At 47.6% G+C, this 23,647-nt stretch overlaps 3 protein-coding genes across 4 annotated transcripts; 2 read left to right on the forward strand and 1 right to left on the reverse strand.

The window, feature by feature from the left end:
• Positions 1-678: 678 nt before the first annotated feature.
• Positions 679-4,803, forward strand: rae1 (ribonucleic acid export 1). 2 transcript variants are annotated; one of them, XM_011614090.2, is made up of 13 exons: positions 679-803; positions 1,180-1,289; positions 1,505-1,609; positions 1,728-1,820; positions 1,900-1,986; positions 2,070-2,156; positions 2,270-2,341; positions 2,432-2,539; positions 2,618-2,724; positions 3,119-3,194; positions 3,482-3,676; positions 3,766-3,851; positions 4,292-4,803. In XM_011614090.2, coding segments are annotated over exons 2-13 (1,107 nt in total). In that variant the 5' UTR covers positions 679-803; positions 1,180-1,199; the 3' UTR covers positions 4,293-4,803. The 2 variants fall into 2 exon arrangements, with proteins under 2 accessions (XP_011612392.1, XP_003973520.1); XM_003973471.3 differs by lacking the exon at positions 4,292-4,803 and having other exon boundaries at positions 3,766-3,855.
• A 1,143-nt stretch (positions 4,804-5,946) lies between these two features.
• On the forward strand, positions 5,947-13,805 carry LOC101076372 (RNA-binding protein 38). The gene is made up of 4 exons (XM_003973470.3): positions 5,947-6,391; positions 7,979-8,102; positions 8,395-8,449; positions 12,253-13,805. The coding sequence occupies exons 1-4, from the start codon at positions 6,179-6,181 to the stop codon at positions 12,596-12,598; spliced, it is 738 nt and encodes a 245-aa protein (XP_003973519.1). The 5' UTR covers positions 5,947-6,178; the 3' UTR covers positions 12,599-13,805.
• A 7,036-nt stretch (positions 13,806-20,841) lies between these two features.
• On the reverse strand, positions 20,842-23,636 carry tada3l (transcriptional adaptor 3 (NGG1 homolog, yeast)-like). Its single transcript, XM_003973469.3, has 9 exons — positions 23,548-23,636; positions 22,983-23,230; positions 22,652-22,899; positions 22,472-22,577; positions 22,188-22,323; positions 21,875-21,978; positions 21,682-21,788; positions 21,409-21,600; positions 20,842-21,310 (listed from the first exon to the last, which is right to left on the reverse strand). The coding sequence occupies exons 2-9, from the start codon at positions 23,190-23,192 to the stop codon at positions 21,118-21,120; spliced, it is 1,296 nt and encodes a 431-aa protein (XP_003973518.1). The 5' UTR covers positions 23,193-23,230; positions 23,548-23,636; the 3' UTR covers positions 20,842-21,117.
• Positions 23,637-23,647: the final 11 nt, after the last annotated feature.

Below are 23,647 nucleotides of genomic sequence, written 5' to 3' on the forward strand. Positions count from 1 at the left end.
TTGATGAAAGCGTGCACTTACTCCAAACAAGTAATTAGCATCTTATTTTCCTTAAATCCCAGTGGTTTAAGTCATCCACATCATAGTTTATCAGCCCTGTCATTACAGCACAAAATTCGCTCCTTTGTGTTTCACTTACTTTCGCTGATCAGACTTAAATGTTTGATTTAGTATCTTCAGGGAGACCCAAAGGAAAATCCCCTTATCCCACCTGAAGTTAGAGGCATTTGAACTCCAATCTCAGGCCCACCGTAATCGTTAAGTGATTCATCGTACAGCAGACAGAAGTACGAGAAGGGACTTGCCCGCACTTCTCCAACGTATATTCCCAAACGGTGACTAATGGGAGTTAATGGCATTGGGTGGGAGCATCGAATAACAGAGAAAAGCTGATCCAAACAGAAAAGTTAGACAAAATGGACTCGCAGATTTTAAGTTTTTATTATTCTTTTTGTGGAGATAGTTTTTAAAATGTCATCGCAACTGTGTGTGTGTGTGTGGGGGGGGGGGGGGGGGGGTGGAAGGCCAACAGACACTATTCTGACCATATGAGAAGTGTGTATAAAACATACAACACACAAATGTAGAATCTAGAATATAGTTGAAGTTAATAGAATCGGGTAATTTCGTTGTAAGAATTCGTTGTAAATTGATTTTCGGTCCTACATTGGCCCCTAGCGGCCGCCTCGAACCAGAGACGTCATCAATCCGCGACTACCGGAGGAACAGCCGCCACATTTTTATTACGGCAATTTCCTTTAGCGTTTTTTGGGCTGCAACCTTCTATCCATTGTGAATTTTTGGTACGTACATTAAGTGCGGGTTATGAAAAATAATCCAGTGCATGCAGTTTGTTTTTTAAATGAATAAATAAATTTATTTGATATGGCGTGACCAACGATAGAATAGGTAGCTGGTCCTAAGCACCAGCTAATGTTAGCCATCGTTGGTTCGTTAGATCGGCAAGATGTTATTATGTATTACATGTTTGTGTAATGTTACCTAATTAGCGTTTCACACTTGGCTACAAAGCTAGATCCTGTCAAGTGTGAGGTGTTTACCATTATTTCATCAAAGTGTTGCCATCTTTAATGTGCTTAATTATCCCTTTTAATGGATGACACATTGCTGTTTCCCTGCTTTTATGTGGATAAGTTCTAATATGTTTCGTTCTTTTAGGCTATTAAGGTGAATGCAGTATGAGTTTATTTGGGACGAACACCGGGTTTGGCGCGGGTGGCACCGGTGTCTTTGGAAACACGACGACAGACAGCCATAATCCCATGAAGGTATGTCTGGGTCTGCACCAAACCCGCAGAACATGTACCTGAGACAAGTTACTGAGGGCTTTATTACTCCCCTTTTGCATGTAAGTTGGGAAATATAATTGAGCATGTGGAAATTCAAAAGAAACTTCCTCACTGTACACTGTCTCAAAAGTGACATCTTTCATGAGTGTGAACATGTGCTCAGTGTTATTTGTCATTGTGAACTAATGCTGCAGGATATTGAGGTGACCTCTCCTCCAGATGACAGCATCAGTTGTTTGGCTTTCAGCCCCCCCACCATTCCAGGCAACTTCCTCATCGGAGGATCCTGGGCCAATGACGTGAGTTCTTTAAATAGTGGTGACGGTAGCATATACTATTAGAGGGATTTAGTGAGCATCAGTGAATGGTCATTTTAAATGGGATGCTTTAAGGTTGTCCTCCATCTAACTGAAATAGGTCCGATGCTGGGAGGTGCAGGACAACGGTCAGACAGTCCCCAAAGCGCAACAGATGCACACAGGTCCAGTGCTCGGTGCATGCTGGAGTGACGTAGGTCCTCAGGCCATTAAAAGACTTGTATCTGAGGCGTCGCCGTGGGTTACAGACTAATGCGTGTCTCATTAACCAGGACGGAAGCAAAGTTTTCACTGCCTCCTGCGACAAAACGGCCAAGATGTGGGATCTTAACAGCAACCAAGCGATGCAGATTGCACAGGTCTGGATGAGCGGCAGCAGCTCAACTGTGATCCTAAAATAAGAGCTGAGTCGTCTTACACCTTTCACCGTATTTCTTCACAGCACGACGGTCCAATCAAGGCAATTCACTGGATAAAAGCCCCAAACTATAGCTGTATCATGACTGGCAGTTGGGACAAAACACTGAAGGTATAAACGTAGCTATAATTTAGTGCTTTGGGGGTTATTTTTGCAATATTTAATTGTAATTATTATGGCCACTAAAAGAGTTTTTTGTCTTTGTTTCCTGCTCCCTTTCTCAGTTCTGGGACACTCGCTCTCCTAATCCCATGATGTCTCTCCAGATGCCAGAACGATGCTACTGTGCAGATGTTGTGGGTGCTCAACTGGAACATGGGCAATGCTTCATGAAGGATAATTATGCATTTTCTGTGTTTAATTTTGTACCCGACCCTAATGTTTAGGAGTACCCCATGGCCGTGGTCGCCACAGCTGATAGGGGCCTTATCGTGTATCAGCTGGAGAACCAACCTTCTGAGTTTCGCCGAATAGATTCTCCTCTCAAACACCAGGTGAGGTTTCAGGCGCTGATGTTTCTGTTGTATTAACAGCCAAGCTTTTACAGTTTACTTCTCGTCCTGGTCTTGCAGCACCGCTGTGTTGCCATATTCAAGGACAAGCAGAACAAACCTACAGGTTTTGCACTGGGAAGCATCGAGGGTCGAGTGGCCATTCACTATATCAACCCCCCAAACCCGTGAGTAACGCCTGAAAATTCTTGATGACTAGGAATATGTCAGAAATGACAAAAATTTGAGTTTAAAGTTTGTTTGTTTTTTTAATGAAGAAAAAAAGATGCTGTAGTTTTAGCTGTTTTTGAACACAGAACACATTCTTATTTTGACTTTATATGATTCAATTTTGGGGCGGTCTGTAGGGACTTGGCTAAGAAGCAAAAGGTTCTCAGTTCAAGTCCCAATGCAGACAAACCTTGGAAGTTTGAACCCCTAAATGCTGCAATGAGCAGGGCCCTTTGTGAAAGGCTCGAGCACCCTCCCTGTGTCCCTGAAAGAGATAAAGGGGTCAAGAAGAAAACAAACATGATTACATTTTGCATTGAATATAACTCAAATTCTTCTGGTCCCGTTTAGAGCCAAAGACAACTTCACCTTTAAGTGCCACAGATCCAATGGAACCAACACCACCACCCCACAGGACATTTATGCTGTAAGTTGTCTGTAGTTTTAACATATTTATTTCAGCGTGTGCATAGTGCACCGGTTTGTGGATTATTATTAACGTTTCGCCACTTTAATGGAATCTGCTGCGACAACTATTGAGCTTTCGATATTTAGTTTTAACTGTCAAATGATTCGACTGCCAACGCTACAGTGTTTTGGATTATGTTACATTTCCATTTACGAACAGGAACTCTCGGAAATCTCAACTGGTGGGCAGCACTCATGGACTCATCCTCTAGTTCTCACCTGCTCTCCTGTTTTCTGTTCCATTAGGTGAACGCCATTTCTTTCCACCCTGTGCACGGCACACTGGCCACTGTGGGCTCAGACGGACGCTTCAGCTTCTGGGACAAAGACGCCCGCACAAAGTTAAAGACCTCAGAGCAGCTGGACCAGCCAATCACGGCGTGCTCCTTCAACCACAACGGCAACATTTTTGCATACGCCTCCAGCTACGACTGGTCAAAGGTGGGACCTTCAGAGCCTGTTTGTTGTTTGCCGCAGCTCTCACTGCGCTCCTGTGCTCATTTTTCCTGTCTGAATCCGATTGCCTTCAGGGCCACGAGTATTACAACCCCCAGAAAAAGAACTACATCTTCCTGAGGAACGCCGCTGAAGAGCTGAAGCCACGAAACAAGAAATGGTGAGAGAAGGGCAGCGTCTGTAGACGCGGAAGCTGCATTCTCAGCATGGGGCTGCCCTACTTCTTCAGTGTGCCTCTGACCCTGAGTAGAGCCTTTAATGTCACCCACTGACCCCAACACATGGATGTCACGCTGTGAATAGACATATTGATCTCCTCTCTGCTGCACATCGCTGTCAGTATGACTGAGCACTGCTCAGAGGTCATTAGGATGGCTTGAGTGTTTTTAGCTGACCTTTAAGTGAGAATTAACGATGCTGTGATAATGAAGACTCCTGTCTTAAATAATGGGGTCACTATGAAGGGATTTTTTTAAGCAGCAGTTTTAAGATGTTTGTCCGGTGGGAAATTGGATGTTTGAACCCCAGTTTGGTGAATAAATGGACCCAAAGCTTTAAAAAAAGTTCTCTTCGTGACTGACCGCTTCCTCCTGTCCTCAGATCCATCGCGCCGCCTTGCAGCTCTCGTGGAAAAAACGTTGAAAGCCTGCTGCATTTGTGTGTATACGCTCGAGACCGACTTCCTTCCTTTGGGTAAAGGCCTGGACCAACTGCCACAGTTCTCCTTACAGTACACGGACCAATCAGAGGAGCCCACCCTACCTGGGGTAGATGACATCCGTGTGACAGTTGGTCGGAGAGGTCAACAAACATATTGCTGTCCTGTTTTCCTTTTTTCCCCCAGCTTGTTTATTTTTTTACACCTTCCCAAAGACTGTTCTTGCTGTGTCTGCTCGCTGTTATTTCCATCAATTAGCCCCATTAATGATGTAAAATAAAAAAGTCCATATAAGATTGGAATCTTTTTATTCCGAGGAGTGAGTTGACCAAATATTGGCTTGTGGGCCTTGTATTAAAAGAAAACTGTATTATGCATGCAAACCTTCATCTGTAAATCTTTACATCTTTAAAAAGCTCAGACTCCCAATCATAAACTTCGTTTGCCTCCTGCCTCTGCTGTTTGAATCCATGTTATCCATGTTAGCCGCCAGGTGGCGCGCTTTCCCTTCCCGCCCGTAAGAGCAGTGACCTGTGAGCCCGGTCAGACCCTTCAACCCCAAAAAAAGACATCAAAGCAGGGCAGTGGGGTTCCTCCAGCCAGGAAGAGTCAGCTGGAGACGCGTTTACAAGAGGATATGAGTCAATGGCGACGCTGGTGGCTACAAAGGCCATGTGTGAAAGGAGAAGCAGATCAGAGAGGGAGGTGTGAGATAGATCTTTTTATTGAGGTCATTAGACTATCACCTCGATGTCGGATTCATCTGAGCAGTGGAGCCGGTGGGGGGTTATGCAACATTTGCTTCATTCCTGTCTCCCTTGGTGGGTTCCAAGCCCAAAACCAAGCCTGCACTCAGGATTGTCAGCATGAGTGACAGTGAAACCATTGGAAAACTCACTGTTGTGAGTTGAGTTGAGTTGTGACCCCCCCACCCCCCTGGGTCTGACCTTCCCCTGCAGAGGTCATCGCTGTTTGTTAGAAAGCTGGGGGGAGGAAAGGACGTGGGGAGTATACACAAGCAGTAAATTTTAGGTTTGGCAATCATTCGCTTTTATAATGAGGTAATAAGTGTTTAACCAGGGTTGTACTTTAGCCAGTTTTGAAATGGATTTCGCTGTTAGGATTTAGGAATTACACAGGTCCACTCGGATGTATATATTAGAAAGGTCTTCTGAAAGTAAGTATGGCCCTGTTGATATGACAGATATTCGTAAGAACACCCTAACCCTAACCCATAATCCCATAAACGGCGAGTCTGTATGGAATTGCATCACTTTTCATGGTTGATTTCTGCCCGCGCCGTTTGTGTTATGTCTATTCTACATTGCAGAATTAAAGATCTCTGTGTAATTCCGTCGAAAAGGAGATTTTCCTGGCTTGAAATGGATCTAATTACTTCCTCATTACCGCCGAACTGGGCACCATGTGGCCAAGCTGCGTTTACAGTAAAGTTTCTTTGTGTTGAAAAGGACAAAAGCAGGTGCAGAGCAGCGCCGGGAAGGCGGACCAATGGGAGGGGCGGCCGCGCAGGGCGGCTCACCGATTGGTGGACGCTTTTTCCTGGGCGTGGTTTTCTAGCGGCGTATAAATACTGTGCGCTCGCTTCTTTTCGCCGGCTTCAGAAGCGACCCGTTTTACCGGAGGTTCCCGCCGCGTGAGCCGCAGCTGTCACCGGGTTGCCGCAACTTTTGCTGAAAAAAAGAAGAAAGGCGCTGCACAACAAAGAGAAGTTCACGTTTTTCTATTCCGCCGTCGAACTGATGCCGGGGCATTTTTAAAGGCGTTCGTCGAACCCTCAGCGTGCCTCAGGTCCTCGCTCCGGCTCACCAATGCTTCTCCATCAGTACATGAACGGAGCCCTGGAAGTCATGCATCCCACAGCCATTCAGAAAGATACTACTTTTACCAAAATTTTCGTCGGCGGGCTGCCCTACCACACGAACGATGCCTCGCTCAGAAAATACTTCGAGGCCTTCGGGGACATCGACGAGGCTGTGGTTATAACAGACAGGCAGACCGGTAAATCCAGAGGATACGGCTTTGTGAGTACAAGCAGTCACACAGATCTCATTCACAACTTTTATTTAAAACAAAAACCCTTTAACATGGTCAAATCTGTTGCTCCTTTACATTCGTGTCAAAGGTAATCCCCTAGATCTTGCACGCATAGTTGCACAGAATCTCAATTTTTACGCTTGGCTAGCTGTTATTTTAGCTTAATAAGGATGAGGGATCACACAAGTTGATGGGTAACTAAGCAGATTATATTTCAACATATGTCTGATGTCAACCCCCAACCTCCCTAGTGAAGTGAAGCCCCCCTACACACACACACACCCCCACCTTACCCAGCCATGAGTATCCCCAGCTTACGACTTTGGCAGGCTGTTTGTATGCTTGTGACAGGACTGCACCACTTTCTGGCTTTATATGGTTATTTTGGAGAAGCGGGGAGGTTTGACCTTGCATTGTTGAGGACCACAACAGTGGATCGTAGCACATGATTTACATCACATCTTGGCTGCAGAGAGGGGGAAAAAAAACCTCCCAGCGTCAATAAATTAGCAGTCTTGTGAATCCAATCCATGTTTAAACAGAGTTCTACCTAACGGGTTTTTTTGATCAGAGGTCACGGGGTTAGGTGCAAAAACTGTCCTGAGAAGCTTCAAAACGGGTCGATTTGAAAACGGCTGAGCAGTTTAAGCCTGCGGGTGAGTTCTGGGTGAGTTCCAGACAGATGTTGTCACCCTGCTGTTGACACAAAGAACAGAAGCAGCATCAAAAATATGCAAATATTTACCAGAACCTCAGAAAGGCGCATCGACACTTGTGTTGAGGCCAAAGAAGGAGCGGAAACCTGCTGCGTGTGCATGTTTACTCCTGAAGCTCGGCATCTAAGACAATTGCTCAGTGTTTACACCTCAGGTCCCTAACTTCACCCAAATGCGTTCCCAGAGTGAGGTCGTGTCACGCGGCTGGTGTGCGAGGAGGCTTGTGTTTCAGGTTGAGCAGGCTTGTTGCTGCCGTGAGCCAGTTTAAGGGTGGGAAGTGCACCAAAGCCGATCATACCCATTTTTCTTTCCCTAAACACAGTCGGGTTGGTGTTTTAGGCTCTTCCCAGTGTAAACAGTCGAGGCTCCGTCGAGTCGACGTACTTCTGAATCCTTGAAGTGCAGACGCACACTTAGAAATACAGGCTCACTGTTTCAGCCACATGCTCACCGAACCTTCTGAGTTGGCAGAATGTGGCAATCAAAACAGAAGGCCCGCTTCTAATGCCAAGCGGGAGAGGGGAGGGGTAGGATAATGCCAATCGCCTTAATATTTTGTCCCTAATTAGATAAGCTGCCTGTTGCACTCCTCAGATCCATATTTCACCATGGCTGCCAATGGTTGGTGCGGTTGCTGTGAGTTCTTCCACCTGTTTTCTGGCACCAGAAAGTAAACAACAAAGAACCACGTCATGTCATTTAATTTATTAGATTTATTTGGGAGTTGGGGTTTAGCTCAACACCACCAGGGATTCCATATTGCAATGTGTTGGGTTTTTTTTAAATTGATTTTGATTTTTAAATGATTTTGTTTTATATAGTTTAGGGGACCTATTGACACGTCTGATTCCCTATCAGGTGACAATGACAGACCGAGGAGCAGCGGAGAGGGCCTGCAAGGACCCCAACCCCATAATCGACGGCAGGAAGGCCAACGTCAACCTGGCCTACTTGGGCGCCAAACCCCGCAGCATGCAGACAGGTGAGCTGTGAAACCACATGTAAATCCAGCCAATTGATCCAGAGCATAAAATGCAAATGCATAAACACCAGGACTTCAGCGTCTGAGCTCGTATTGACTCATTTTTCCAAACAATGTTCTGTTTCTTAAAGCCATGTTTTGCTGCTCATTGTGCGTTTGAGACTGTTGTTCCACTTGTTGGAGGTTGGAACAGGCACTGCCTCTGTCTCCCCGTGGCCTGTGTGTATTGTTCTCTGGTCCTCCTCTGTAAATGCAAATGTGTGTGTCTAACAGCCGGCCTCCTATCTTCCAGGCATATCCATCGGAGTGCAGCCCATTCACCCGGCGCTCATCCAGAGGCAGTATGGGTAAGCGAGCGAGCGCGAGTGGGCGCTTGTTGTGTTCGCTCGTGCTTCTCTCAGTAGGACACCACTGGGGTGCTATCTCTTTGACAAACATGGCCCCTAGAAAGTCCATGTCAGTTTCCGTGTCCACACGCAACTCTGCGAGTCAGCCATTAGCATATCGGAGTTTCGTAGCTCTGAGGGCAGAGAGATGTTTCACATATCTGGGCTAATGGAAGAGCATTCCAGAGATGAATGTGCGACTCAGCCGCTGGTCCTCTGTCACGGCCCGCCCAACTCGGGGGCCTAGCTTAACAGACCTCGTCGCTGACAAGACTCCTGAGAAGTTGCTGTGTTGCAGAAAAGGCCTGTTAGCATCTAGGAATCACAGTCGGCCGAGCAGCTAAGGAGCGTGTTGATACTCTGCAGTCGAGTCAAGTATGGAGGTCACTTAGGTCGTGGAGATTGAGTAATGATTTCATCCTTGTAACACTGTGGACGTATATTCTTAAAGATTTAAATCAAGCCTACATATTCTATAAGACCTGTTACTTGAGCCTGGTTTCTGAAAATAATGACTGCTAAAGTTATTGCATTCATATCTGCAGCATCAGGAGTCGAAGCTAATCAATCAGATTTGCCATCTCCTTTAAATAATGATTAACCTTCAGATTGCTGGCAGAGGAAAAGGCATAAATGATAATTGGGGTTAAAATGCTACCCTTTACGCCCATCAGTCAGGAACTGTACTGAAATGTTATTCAAATGCTTTTATTTTGAAAAGTCAGGCTGTCCTGCTGGGTAATACTGATACTTTCTACTCGTCCATGAGTGTTGTAAATATCTAATTGCAGACAGAGAAGTGAACACATGGATACAAAGTCCTAGACAATAAAAGATACAATTGGGAGGCCCCAGCCTATGCAAGAACTCCCGAACACCCCCCCCCCCCACCCAATTATCTGAAATCCTATTGCTATAGTGAGCAGGGATGGTGCCACAACCCTATGGGGTTTGATAAATGAAGCGCTCTGAGGCCCGCTTCTGGCAGGTGCTGGCTCCTGTTACAGCTTTTACACCCCCTTTTAATCTCCCATGACCCCCCTTTCCCCCCTACCCCCAAGAGGCGCAGGGAACACCTGTCTGTTCCCTGTAAAGTTCCTCAGTATGGTGGCTGACAGGAGCAGGCTGCTCTGAAGAACATTTTCAAAAGCCGCTTTTTGTCCCCCCCCCCTTTTTTTTGTTACAACATATGGCCTAATGATGTGCTGTGCTCATCTCCACGCTGGGTCAGACCTGGTCTGAGGACGTTGTTCTGGTTCCTCACTGAGGAACCACATCTTTTGCCCCTTCGTCACCTCCCTGCGTTTTTGAGCCGCCTTCCTCTTTTTTATTCTCAACACCCAGAAAAACCCAGTTTCCACTTCTCGTGTTCAACTGCCACGAAAACTGACACCTCAGCCAGACAGGGAGGGAGAGGGTTGGGGGGGGGGGGTGTTAAAGAGGAGATTGCAGAGGGTACCAGGGGGTGCATATTGGGAATACAACTTAATGAGGCGGTTTGCTTCCTTGGAAACCACCTTTACAGGTGCCAAACAACACACCCATTGACCCCCCCCTCCTGTTATCAACGAATATTCCCTATCCAACAAAGAGGTACACATTCCCACCACATAGGCCAGTCCTACCTGTTTTCACACTTTTTTTTTTTGCTGCAGTGAGTCATGTGCTAAAGGTCGTTTATTGGGCGGAAGCATTTAGCCTGCGAGTGTGATAGCGCCGTGCCTTTTTCACACAAACTCATTAAGTGGATCCTCACGGAGACGATTGCTCCGGTCTGGATTTGTGATATTTAAATGTTTCCTCATAGGCGCATCTCTCATTTTTCTGTCCGGCTCTATGTCCAAAATATATATATATATATATATATATAAAAAAAAGTGCAGAGATGCCAGTCAGCAAAAAAGGGAAAAAAGAGCTGACCTATTTTTTCTGTCCATCAGCCCCTCTGCCACATCCTCAACTCTCCCCATTTTCCCAGAATCTCAAACGGAATCCAAAACTGCGGCCCCCGCCACCTCGACACATGCTGGAGTCGTAACAGAGCGGCGTTCTTGTCTCGTTTCGTTCCATGCATGGTTGCGTGTTCTACATCATCCCTACAAGGTCGCTCGGTTGCGTTCGGAGCGCCCGCGGCGGCGCGCCTCCGGGGATGAGTCGGGCTCATTATACACCCCCCCCCCCACCCCCTGGTGGCATGAATGTATTGGTCATGTCTGATTCCAGTCAGGCTGCCAAGCCTGGCTCACCGGTGGGGGGTTTCATCACACCCACCTGTCACATGACCCCACTGTCTGGTTTTAACGTCTTACCACTTTGCTCCTGATCAGCTCACGGACGTCTCGGTACTTTTGTTGACGCCGCAGCCTTTCTCTGCGCCGCCAGCTGACCAGACGACGCCCACGGTTCAGGACTGCCCTGTGCCGCCCCCCCACTCCTCCTCCCTCCCCCAGGCAGCCTCTCTCCAAGGTGCCATTGATGGCTTGAGAGTGCAGTGCAGTGTGCTGTGATGGATTGGAGTGGCTCTGTAATCTCCCCCCACCCTTCTTGTGTGATATGAACTGAAGAGGTTTGGCTGATTGCGGTGTCTCTTCCCCTATTATGGCATGGTTGGGTTTTTGCAGTGGTGGGGTGTCAAAGAGGTCATGTGTGAGAGTGAGAGAGGGTTGGAGTGATGGCGTCCTCATCTGCATGCTCCCATCTTTTGCTGCGTTGGCTCCACGGCTGCCTCTCATTGCTGATGCTCGGCTCCCAGTTTTAAAATACAAGTAGAAACAGTGCTGAAGAAGTAACTAAAGTAAAGTGCACGGATAAATCCCGACGTAACTAACGACAGGAAGATTCTTCATCAGCGGTGGGATGCAGCTCCAGAGTGGAAGTCAATGTGACATTTGTGACACGCTTGTGTGTGCGTTTGTGTGTGTGTTTCTTCCAAAAGCTAGCCATATAGAAACCCAGTAAGGTTGCATCACCTATTTAAGTGCAAGTGTGTGTGTGTGTGTGTGCGTGTGTTTGGATGGGGGGGGTTCGCTTCTGCCAGAACCCTGCAGAGATGAGTCCTGACCATAAAAAGTCCCCTCTCTTCTGGATCGTGTGACAAAACAAAGCTCCGCAGAGGAGGAGAAGCGGCGACGGTCCCCAGACTCCGCAGCTTTAATCAGCCACATCTCGCAGACGCTCCCGGAGGCTCCCCAACGCCGCTCGCCAAAACCTGATGAGCTCCCCTGCTGCCATTACCTCCCTCACCTAGCATCATCACCTGTGATTGAGAGTAGAGAAGTGGAACTTTCAAGCACTTGTGTGTGTGAGAGTGTGCGTCTGCATCTGTGTGTGTGTGTGTGTGTGTGTGTGTCTTTGGGGAAAAGCAGCAGCTGTTAAAACACTCTGCTGATGCCTGATCTTGAAAACCTGCCAGTAACGGCTGACACCATCATTCACCCCCACCCCCACCCCCGACCAAACACACACACACTCACACACTCACACACACACACACACACCAGTCTTCCCACCTACAGGTCCAGCCTAACAGGTTTGGTGGGTTCACTAACAGACAGCGTTGAGTCACCTTCGGTTGCTAACCACCGCTGCCTCGTGCCTGTTGGTTTTCAGTCCTGTGCGTATCTGTGTGAGCCTTCGCTCTTCAGAGAGACAGCGTTGATTCTTTATGACGCTCACATTTGAGAAATGTAAACAATCGGGGCCAGGTCTGTGAAATGTTCCTTTCCTGTGCTTACATGGTTTCTCTGCTCTGCGTCCATGTGCAGGATGGCCCAGCCGTACATTTACCCACAAGCCTTTGTGCAGCCCAGCCTGGTGATCCCGACCCAGATATCGACGTCCGTCAGCACCAGCCCCTACCTGGACTACAGCGCTGCCTACAGCCAGTACGCCCAGGCAGCCTATGAGCAGCAGTACCCCTACGCCGCCTCCCCAGCCAGCTTTTTGGGATACAGCTACGCCACCACCAGCCCCTCGGCCACGGCCGGTCCCACCGCTGCCGCTGCAGCCCAGGCGGCCGTGCATCAGAACCTCTCGTCTGCCGCCGGCCCCGCCGCCACCTTCCTGCACTACGCCCCACAGCAGCACATCCAACCAGAGCGTATGCAGTAAGGGAACGGAGGGGCAATAGAACGGGACAATTGCGGGATTCTGGTCGGAGAAATCCCCCCCAACACACACATCAGCCGGGGGTTTCAGGAAAAAAAAGACAGGGACTTTTGCACTAAATGATCAGGATTAGCTGCTCATATGTTAAAGGAGGGGGGGGGGGGGGCGGTCGGAGGACTGTCGAGGTTCGAGTTAGGATGCGGAACAGCTTGTTTGTACGTGGTTGCTTACAAGGGCTTCCAGAAGCTGACTCTTCATTTTTTTAATTATTTTGTTATATTGTTATTTTGTCCTTTATTATTGTATTAATGTCAATGTCTATTTGTATGACGTCATTGTTAATGTTAAAATTCTCTAGGCTCAATCAGAGGAAAATGTTCGCGGTGCGTATCGGTGATGTTTAACTAGCGGTGATGGGCTCCGGAATGGGGGGGGGGGGTCCACGGTGCACGCCGCCGTGGGGGAACTTTTCATCTCATCTGTGCTCACGTTGGCTTTGTGATCAGACGTCCACAGGAGCGACGGCCAGATGTTGCACCTGAAGGACGTGTCGGAAATGAGTACAAGAAGAGGAATTCCATTTTCTTTAAACCTTTTTTTTTTTAATAATACCTTTTAAATTAAAGACGCCTTAATAATAAAAGGAAACTCTTTTTTTTTTTAAAAGACCCCTTCTGATTTCTGAAGCAATCCCCTCCACACAGGCCTAAACTCTATTTTCTTTTGAAGCCAGGGAGAGTAACCTGGCCTGTCTGGGTCCTGACGTATGGATGTAGATGAGGCCTTGCGGTACGGAGGGGCCGGGGGGGGGTGACTATTGAAGAGGTAGCTGACACTGAGCAGCAGTGTGTTTCATTCAGACTTTCATGTACAGCTTTTTAAAACTATATTTTCAGCCAATAAGTACATTTACAATATTTATATGTAGGTATTTATACAAGGTACTAAGTTAAAGTTGTCTTTTCTATACATATATATCTATATATAAATATACTATAACTAGTTGTGCCACTGATGTCCTTTAACCTGCAGACCCTCAGGTGTAGTAGTCAACTCTTGTACCCTGCCGCCACTAGATTTTGACGGATTTAGTCAAAACTTCTCTCCATATTCTCTTTATCCCTCCAAACAAAAATGTATTTTACAGATTCCTCCAAGAAGCCATCCAAAAAACAAGCAAACACAGAAATAAAGACTTTGTACAATAAGAGTTCTGCCTCGTCGGTGTTTTGTGGCCTGTTTTGTTTGATGTTTTTGCAGCGTCACAGGGTGACGAGGTTCTCTCGCGTGCATCTGCTTGTTATCGAGCAGCGTGCGGTTGAATCCTGTGCTGGGGCGGAGGGGGTGGCGGAGGGTTTCAGGGTCATGGGGGCCCAGACTTTTATCTAGCCACAACACCGGCAGCACCTGTCAGGGACGCTGGGTGTTCCTTCAGACTGACGCGTTCAGTCGCTCTTGGAGAGCTTTCAGAAAATGTCAGCCGTTAAAAGCGGCGCCTAGCAACGTTTCGCTTTTTTAAAAAAATTTCACGCTGCTAAACTGGCACGGCGAGTTTTTCCTCTCGCCCTCTCCCAGGCAGAGACATGTTTGTGCTTACATCAGCTTTGGAAGAAGCCGTCGCTTCTGAACGCTCTTGTTGTGAAGAGAAGCACATTATCTCTCTGTCTTTAACACTTTAATCTCTTTGGACTTTATTTGGTGGGGAGGGTCCCTGCTTAATTAACCCTGAGGGGGGGGGATTCTCTCTCCAGTTAACCTGATTGTTTGCACTTGTGAGATTATGGATTATGTGCGTGTTTGTCAAAGCGGTGCCCCCCTATGATGACAAGCTGGGTGGGTTCATCCTGTCTGAGTGTCAACCATCTCTTCCCTCCTCGCCCACACGTCTCTTCTCATCGGTCATCCTCCCGTCGCTCTCTTCACGCTCCCCGCCGTCTTTCTCCCGTTCTCATGAATCACGCCAGAGACGGGCAGGAACCCAGCCGACCGTCATCCGGACAAGCAAGGTCATGCAGGCCCCGCAGACGCCGTTGTGCTGAGTCACCGGGCGCCGTCTCTCCGTCACAATCGCTCACAAAGTGGCTCCGGTCAGATCTCCCCGGCCTCGTGCTCGTCGCTCTGTCGTGCGACATTGATGTCAAGGGATCCCTCTGAACTGTCAGGAAAGCAGTCCCATTTTATCAGGCCTGCGCTCTGCATTGACCAACACTTCCTGCTTGACCTTTGTTGGTGTGGGAGCGCTCTCTGCACCTTCATCAGGATCCCGTTATGGTTTCATCATCTGATTGAGGTGAGCTTTTCGAAACGGTCAGACACCCACGACGGATGACCTCTGACCCTTTCGGACAATCTGGTCTGCGGAGCGTCCGCCGACCTCAGGAAGATAGAACCTGTTGCCCGCTAATTTACTTTCAATGAGACTCTTTGTTGAGCAAATACAGGAGGAACGCGTGGGACAACTGAGGCCGCACCGCCGCTCAGAGCAACAATGGCAACCAGCCTGCATTGTTATTAAATACCATCTCAACGCATAGCAGCGGGAGAAATGGCGCCGCAGAGGGCGTTGTTTAGCTTAATAACATGCTGTAGGCTTGACCTACGTTGCGTAAGAAGCAGAGAAGGGTTCTGAACATGAACATTTGTTCAGTACTGGGACCAGTTCACTCCAGTGAAATCAGCACGATGAAGCATCTGTAATCCTGCAGCAAAGGTTTATCCTGTGAATTGTGACAGGTTTTGTTAACTGTTTAACGTGTCATTTCTTCATCCCTTCAAGTTCTCACGGCTTTCAAAAGAATGTAAATGTGCTCATTTGACGCCCATCATTCACTCCTTACATGGCCGCCGTCCGAGTTGTTGATAAAACTCTGAAAATATATATTCAAGTTTATTACTTATGCTGAGAAGTTGTGTCAACATGTTCTTTTTAATCCAGACTTGAAGAACCTGCAGCAAGGAGCTCAGAAGAATTTGGCAGTTCAAGTGTTCCTCTGGAAGACGACCAATGACGGCAACCAGAGCTGCCGAGTTCGGGTGGGGGTCTTGACAAAACCTGCGATATCCCTGGATCGGTGGGAGTTTTTTGGGCTCTGGCTTGTGTCCTATCAGCTGCTCTCAGGGCGACACACGTCACCCTCGCTGAGGCTGATGATAACACAAGTTAACTGAACTGAGGTTTATTGGGGTGATCTCTGGGGCATTCCACGCCCGGAACTCGAAACGTGCCCTCCCCTCTCGGTGGTGGGATTTGTGCTCCTCTCCAGGTCCTTCAGAACAGACCCCATCCATAACAGGCACTCTGGCCACTTTTGGATCTCACATCGCTCCCATGTGTCCACTTCACGCCACGCCATTCTGGCAGTACTGGCATACACCCCCCCACCCCCACCCCCACCCCCCTCAAACACACACACACCCCAGAGTTGAAGATAGAGGGTGTTTATCCTGTCAGTTTGTATAAGAGCAGCTAATGTAGCCCGCTCTCTGGAGTAAAGGCAGGGATGGGGGGGGGGGGGCTGTGCTGAGTGGTAAACATGTGCTAAAACCTATGAATGGAATAAATTACTTGACCTTATTCTGTAGTATCTCAGACTTTTCATCTGCTTTAGTGTTTTTCTGTTGCGCTCGGCCCAGAGGGATGTTTTTCTGGTCCAGGGCCACGTTTTTCTTATCTGCGGCCAACATGTTTCTGCAAACGAGCGCCTCCACCTCGACCTCAAACCCAGCCAGTAGCTGTTGTGGGCCGCAGAAGGAGGAGGAACACAGCCATGGAGGTCGGGGGGGAAGGGGGGGGGGGGTTGACTACAATAGAAATAGAGAGGAAGGGCACAGTGTCTGACGAGTACTGACAGCTGAGCTTCCTCTCTCGGCAGGACTCTCACAACCACACACACACACACACACACACATTCTGAGTGAATGAGCTGCCCAAGACAGGAGGATATCTTACTCATGTTCTGAAGCTGTCCAGCGCACTTTCCAATTCCAGCTGGGGCTTGAGCAGACAACCCTCAGCCACTCAGTCCCCTACAGAATGAGAATCCACCCCCCGAGTGTAGAGTTTTGACTGTCTGACTGGCCTGTGTGGTGCAGTGTTAGCATGTGTGTGTGTGGCCACAAACATAATGTACGGAGGGGGTGGGGGGCAGGCAACAGGTGTAACATGCAGTTTGACTTTTGAACTTGTGCTGGCAGTAAACAGCTGCAGTAAAGACCTCCTGCATGCATCCAAACAGAATCAGAAAAACCTTTTTTACTCCAATAAACAGAAAGGTCCTCGATCCAACCCGATGAGGCAATTACAATGACCACTGAGCCCCTGTAGTACCCATGTCCTTCCTGAAATAATTAGCAAGAGGGGCTTATTCTTTAATCCAGCTCTCCACCAGCTGCTACTGTCCTTTCAGTTCCACTGGCATCCATCTTTTCTTGTAGTCTATGACTGTAAAAATTGGAAAAACCACATAGAAGAACCCTGCGAGACCCCGCGCTGATCTCAAGCCCACCCAGTCTCTCCCAGACCTCACCCCCCAGTCACAACAGTTCACCTTTTGTGGCACCAGCCTTTGAAAAACAAAGTGATCAACAATATTCATGAGGAGGCTCAGACTTGAAGCCCACGTGGGGTCAGATATCTTAATGACTTAGCTCTGGTGTCATATGGTTGTTTTTGTTCAGCCGTTGTTAAATACCTTTAAAATATGAAAGTTGCTGGCATAAAATATCTGGTTGGATTTTATTGCCAGGTAAATATTAACATATTGGTCAAAGGCTGTTGGTTATACTTTAACAGTTACTTAACATGAGAACTTTATTGATATTGCTAGAAAGTAAATGAGTAAGTCGCCCTTTAAAAAAAACAAAAACAAGAGCCAGAATTAGATCTTAAGAAACCAAAACATTATGAAATGTGATGACGTCCGTTCAGTCTCCAGTGTTCATTCACGGAAACAAATTCATCTGTATTCTGGTTGCCGATCTCTCTCCCGTCCCTTCATTTCTCCTATCACATCTTTATAAAGTTTCCTCAAACCTCTCCTATTTTAGTATGTTCCACTACACATGATTTGCCCACTTGCTCCCCATCCTATCTCTCTCACAAAACCGTGTGTGTGTGTGTGTGTGTGTGTTTCCATGCACCAGCAGTTGTGTTCCCATTCCTGGAGGGAGGGATCAGCTCCCGGTGCAGCTAGGAAGACTGTCCATCCGGATTCACCACCAGCTCTTTATAAGGACACGGGGAAAAGGGCCTCACAGCCTCTATATTTAGATGGACTTTATTGGGCCTCTTGTCTCCGTCTTCTCTCCTGCCGCCCCCCCACCCCCACCCCCACCCCGCGGTGCCGCAGAAATCTCTCACCAAAGCCATGAGTCTGATAATGATCTGGGTGATAATAACAGAGGAGAGGAAAAGCGAGAGGGAGAGAAGCGGAGACAGGATGAAGGGAGGATGAGCAGAGAAGTGGTGGTGAGGGAGTGTTTTCGTTCACTGTTTTGTTTTTTTAATGTTAGTGGGTCTCCTTCACACATCTCTAAATATTTCCCAGTGAGGCTGTGCCTTCACCATCCTGCCAGCCTTCATCATCCTACTGCTGCCATCACACTTCTCCCTCAACCTCACCCCCAGCTTTGACCTCTAACATACAAATCTACAGCAGTCACGTGACACTCTTTCCACTGCTTTCAGGGGGTTTTTCTAGGTCACTGAAGGCACTCATGAAGCTAAGGGAAAGATCATTCCGGAGGAGGATCCATCCATGTCCATATCGCTCACCTCTGTGGGTTCAAGTCTTTTGTTTCTCTTCTTCTCTCCCTGCTCCAATCACAGTCAGACATGAAAGTGTTTACTCTTTCCCATCATATAGCTGCCATTCCACCTACACACACCTCTACAGTGGTCATCTGGCCTTCTCCCGGTCCAATAGCTCTACATCTCCATGTCATCTTGACCTCCCCCACTGGCGTGCGGTCTCTGGAGCTGTTTCAACTGGAGGCTTTCAGGAGGTTTATCCTATCAGAAACGCAAACGTCAACGGAAGCAGCTAACCTGCCAGTTAGCATCTGCCTGGCTTCTTTGATTCTGATGCAGAAAATGAAGAGCTTCTTGCGGCTGATTGTGCTTCACCAGCAGAAACATGGTAGAGGCAGGACCCTGGCTCACCCACGAACAAAACACCAGTCTGGAAGATTTGCATGAAAGCTACCAGAAGACATGCAAGAAAATCTTCAACTGCCATGCAAATGAGAGGCAAATAGAATTCAAATCAGGCCTAAGGTAAAGAGGGTCAGGAAGCAGCAGGGTTCCCTGGTGGGTGGGTGGGGGTGATGCATGCTCGCGCCTGCCGCTCGCGGGGCTCGGAGGTCTGTCAAGTTTCACCACAACAGCAACAGCGAACCTCTGGGGAAGGACAAACCATGATCTCAGAAGAGTGGAAACGGCGCTGAAGACAATGGTTCTCTGTGAGGGAGAGGACCTAAGGCGTGGCCTCTACGGACAGAGGGTCTTCACAGTGGACAAGCCGTCCTCAGCAGCTGTCTCAACCTCTGTCTGGCTCCCATGTCACACATGCAGTTTTAATTCAGCATGACGCTTACATAGCATTAGCACAAAGGGTCGACAGATTTATGTTAAGTCCCTTTAACCCTGATTGTCTGTGTGTGTGTGTGTGTGTGTGTGTGTCAGCCTGTCTCTGGCCCCTCATGTGTCATGCCAGCTCGAGAACGCAGAGATGGAGGTGGAGTAGGAGGAAAAGTCCCAGAGAAGGAGACATCGTTTGTACAAAGAGCTAATGGACAGAGAGGCCTCAACAGACTGGAGATCTGGGCTGTTAGTGGTGTGGACGTGTGTGCGTGCGTGTGTCTAGGCGTGTGTGTGTGTGTTTGTGTCTGTTAGGTTTGAGGTTATACTCTACAAATGAGCAGACAATGAACGGTGATCAGCCCGAAGGCCCAACAAAGGTAGCTGCACAGGTTTGCGTGTGTACACAACACACACTGGCATCATCGAGTGTGTTTCCATTGTTGTTCTCCAATAATGGCCCAAGTAGTCGCACAACAGTCTGTCCCCCACACATCTTGACTCATCATTGTTAGCGACCAAATATTTACCTTCAACCCATTAAGGGGTAGAAACATGTCCGCGAGCAGAAAAGGAGCTCAGACCGACGCTGGGGGGAGGACGTGGGGCCGATCAAACTCCACAGATCCTACAGAAACATCAGCACCTGCACTGGTTTTAGAAAAGAGTCTAACACAGGCTGTGGTGTGCAAACAGCAGATGAACATCTTTACGCGCGTCTGTGAGCAGCACATCAATAAAATCCACCTGCACTTCGGCCTGGGTCTATTGACACAAATGCAACAAAAGCGATGTGATGTGCCCAGGCTTGAGGGGCCACCACAATCCCCCATTCAGCCTCCCATTCACCTGCGGGGATGATTCAGTGGAGGTGAATGTCATTAAAAGCCTCCACACGCATTTAATGGTTTTATAGATTTGCATGGAGGACACGAGGACCCAAATCTAAACTCTGTGTGTGTGTGTGTCACATGCGCTCATCTTTGTCGTCAGAAACAATAATAGCTGGCCTTTGCACAAATATACTTTTTTTTTTTTTTAAGACTTTCCATGCTTTCGCAATGCTGAGGTCTGGCAATTTCCAGAAGTCAGCGGGTGAGACTACATTTTCAGGAAGATCTGACCACAATAGGTGATTAAAATATCTGTACTATTTCCCCACAGGCTGATACAACAGGGGTGTCGACCACAAATTGGTTGCGAGGCTTGAATGCGTTCAGCGCCATCTGGCGGTGACCGAAGACCCTCAGGTAGATATCGATTTAGATGTATATTCGATGGGAAAGTCAACTGTCTCGTATTTCAAAATGGTGGTGACGTGACACTTTTGTGCCACACCAAAAGATGAATGGTGTAATAATGCTGTAACTACTGTGCCTTATTATCCAGACATGTCCAAATCAAAGCTTCCATGCAGGTTTAACATGTTTCACAGGTTTATGATTAGCTGCAGCAAGAAAAGCCTGAGGGGTGTGTGTGTTTGTGTGTGTGTGTGTGTGTGGGGGGGGGGGGGGGGTATTTCCTCCATACCTTCTCCTAGTTGAAGTCCTTGTACAACATTCTTTTCTCAAACATTATTGTGCATTATCAGGTCCTGTTAAGCTGCTTTGGTGTTGAAATAAAATGGTATTAAAATCCATAGAAATACAAATAGGAACAATATGATATATATTTTTTTGCAATATGATTTTATTACTCAAAGATTTGTGTGTTGTTTTAATAATTAAACCTGTAAACAAAATTCAAACAAGAGTCACCTCACAAACTCAAAAAAAAACAGATGCAGACTAATTTTTCCAGATCGGGGGAGCTTTCTGTTGCACGTGACATGAAAGCTTAAAGACAGCATAATCATGCAGGCCTGCAGCTAAACCTATCACATCCCATCATTCATGCAGCTCTTCACTGACCATGTAACATTATTGGAATCTTTTCCTGTCTCCCTCTAGCCGTCCAGGAGCTTGAGGATGCTTTCCCTTTCCTTCAGGGCCTTCCAGGCCTGGTCCTTCTCCTTCTTGGTTGGAGTGCGTTTCTTCTGCCTTGCCGCCATGATTCGCCTGAATCCCTCCATCACCTCGTTGTCAGCCACCCTGACTCTCTGCCTCAGATCTTGTTTGCGCATTTCCTCTTTTGCCAACCTGCGAGGCGGTGGTAAATACCACGTTAAGGTTGGCAGCATACCTGAGTGAGCGGGTCTGAAAGCGTTCCCACTCTATCAGCCTGTCTTTACCCTCACCTGAGCAGCTCATGCTTGCGGGATCTGTTGTGAGTGATCAGGGCTTTCAGCTCCGCTTGCCTCTTCTGCAGCTCTGACAGGACTTCGTCCTCAGAATCTCCTCCTGGCCCAGGTCGCTCCTCAGAATCCAGCAGCCCCTGGGCCACAAGCTCTTCTTTGATCCGGGCCTCCAGAGAACGCGTGTGAGGAACACTGAAGCAGGAACAACAGAAATTTAAATGAATATGTAACATTTGCTTTCATACAGATACCTAAAGACTTTCACACAAATACCTAAAGACTTTTCCTTGGCTTCGAGGAGAGGTGCCGGCCCCGTCGTTAGCATCCTTGCCTAAAATGTCCGGTATCGGAGAATCCTCCATGGGGGATATAATGTTCTCCTAAATCAAAACAATTACAGGCTCATCTTCTTTATTGATGTTAAACTTCCAAAACAATAGACGTTTTCAACGCATTTAGGACAAACCTCTACAAGGGCCTGGAGCAAGCGCTGCGTGAGAGGACCGAAGGGACATCCGTCTTCTGGAGACTCGTGCTGGGACTCTGACTTTTTCAACAAGGAATCCACCTCTACAGTAGAGGTGCACAAACAGGAGTATTATGTAGCGTATGTGGAAGATTTAGACGTCAATCTACATGACTGTGAGTAATAAAACGTATTATTGTGTATTTGCTCTATTAAGAAAAGCTACTAGCAGTAATTGTGTACAGTCCAAGAGGAGCTCTGGCTGCATATATCTGCTCTACCACTTAGGATAAATGATAACTGTTTAAGTCACCTTTTGCATCCAGCTCAGACAGAGGCCCCCCCATGAGGTTCTTCTTCTTGTCGTTAGCCCGTGCTCCTTCCCTCTGCTCCTCCAGAAGATCTTCCTGAGCCCACCGCTGTGAGTAGTGCTTCCCCAGTGCTGGGATCTATGGTCAGCACAGCCGTTACCATGGTTTCACACAGCAGTTAAAACAGGTCATTAAACACAATTACAGCAACCACAAAGGTGTTCTTCAAATGAAGGATTGAGCTTTAAAATTTGACCCATGAGCAGATTTATTTTTTTTTGCATACTTTGAAATACTCTGCTTCGTCCTCAGGAGGTTTCAGAAGCTCTTCAAGCAATCGGATCTCTTCGTTTGTGATGTCAGCGCAATAGGGCTCGACTGATGCCCAGAATCTGAAATCATTAGCTAGATATTAGTTTGTAAATGTTGCACACTTGAGATGTCACAGGGAGTTGATATGGGTCACCTGTTGGGTGCGTCATTTTTGGGAGTGCGAGGAATGTCTTGTGGATCCTCTGTAAATTCATACTCCTGGACTTTAGGCTGCAGGTTTTTGGATTTGGGTCTCCCGGGACCTGGACCGAGCCCGTGGCCACCTTTGCTCTCCAACTTTTGCTTCTTTGGTTTGTGGCGAGAGGAGGCGGCGGGGTCTGGATCTTTCCCCAGCTTCAGAAAGCGCTTATCCCCCTTCTTGTCTTGCCAATCTGTGAGGATCTAGGAAGAGCAAAGACGACGGAAAGAATGAAAGAACCTGTGGTTTCGCCAGGGATTTAGACACAAAGATGACTCCACGCTACCTGTCTCTGCTCTTCCAGGGCTCTGAAGCGGCGGTTGGCTGAGGACAGAAGCGTCTCCAGCTCCAGCTGCAGGGTGTCCAGCTCCTCGATTCCAATGCCATCGTCTTCGGACCTCCCGAGCACAGCCGTGTAGCGGGGACACAACTTCACATGCTCCACGGGCTTGAAATCATAGTATTTAAGCGGGGGGCAGTCTTTTAATTCACTCATGATGCTGGAAGGCACAGACCCAGCAGCGCCTTAATATCCTGATAAAAACACAGACGGGAAGCATTAATGGGGATAACGCTGAAAATGAGTCCTGACTTTTTATGTGCGTCTCCCAAATACATTCTAACAATGCACCGAGTAGAACTAGCAAAGACCCAAATACAGGTTTAGTGTTGGGTGCTTCGTGGAGCCAAAGCCCGACGGGCCCAAACTATTGGTAGTAGTCGATGAGTACTGGCCACAATGATTTCACACTGTACACATGCATATTGTGACTTTAAATGGAGTTAGTAGGATGGTTCCACGCTAAAGGGAATGTAATCATGTTTAAATGTTGAAGAACGTTGATAATTACCGTCAGTGAATGGCATCCATGCTGGAATAAGCCATTATGATCGGGGGAGGATCAAATACAAAAAAAAATCCTGTAATATCTTATAACGAATCAAGAAATG

The sequence above is a fragment of the Takifugu rubripes genome, chromosome 19 (assembly GCF_901000725.2).
Source record: "Takifugu rubripes chromosome 19, fTakRub1.2, whole genome shotgun sequence".
NCBI lineage: Eukaryota > Metazoa > Chordata > Actinopteri > Tetraodontiformes > Tetraodontidae > Takifugu > Takifugu rubripes.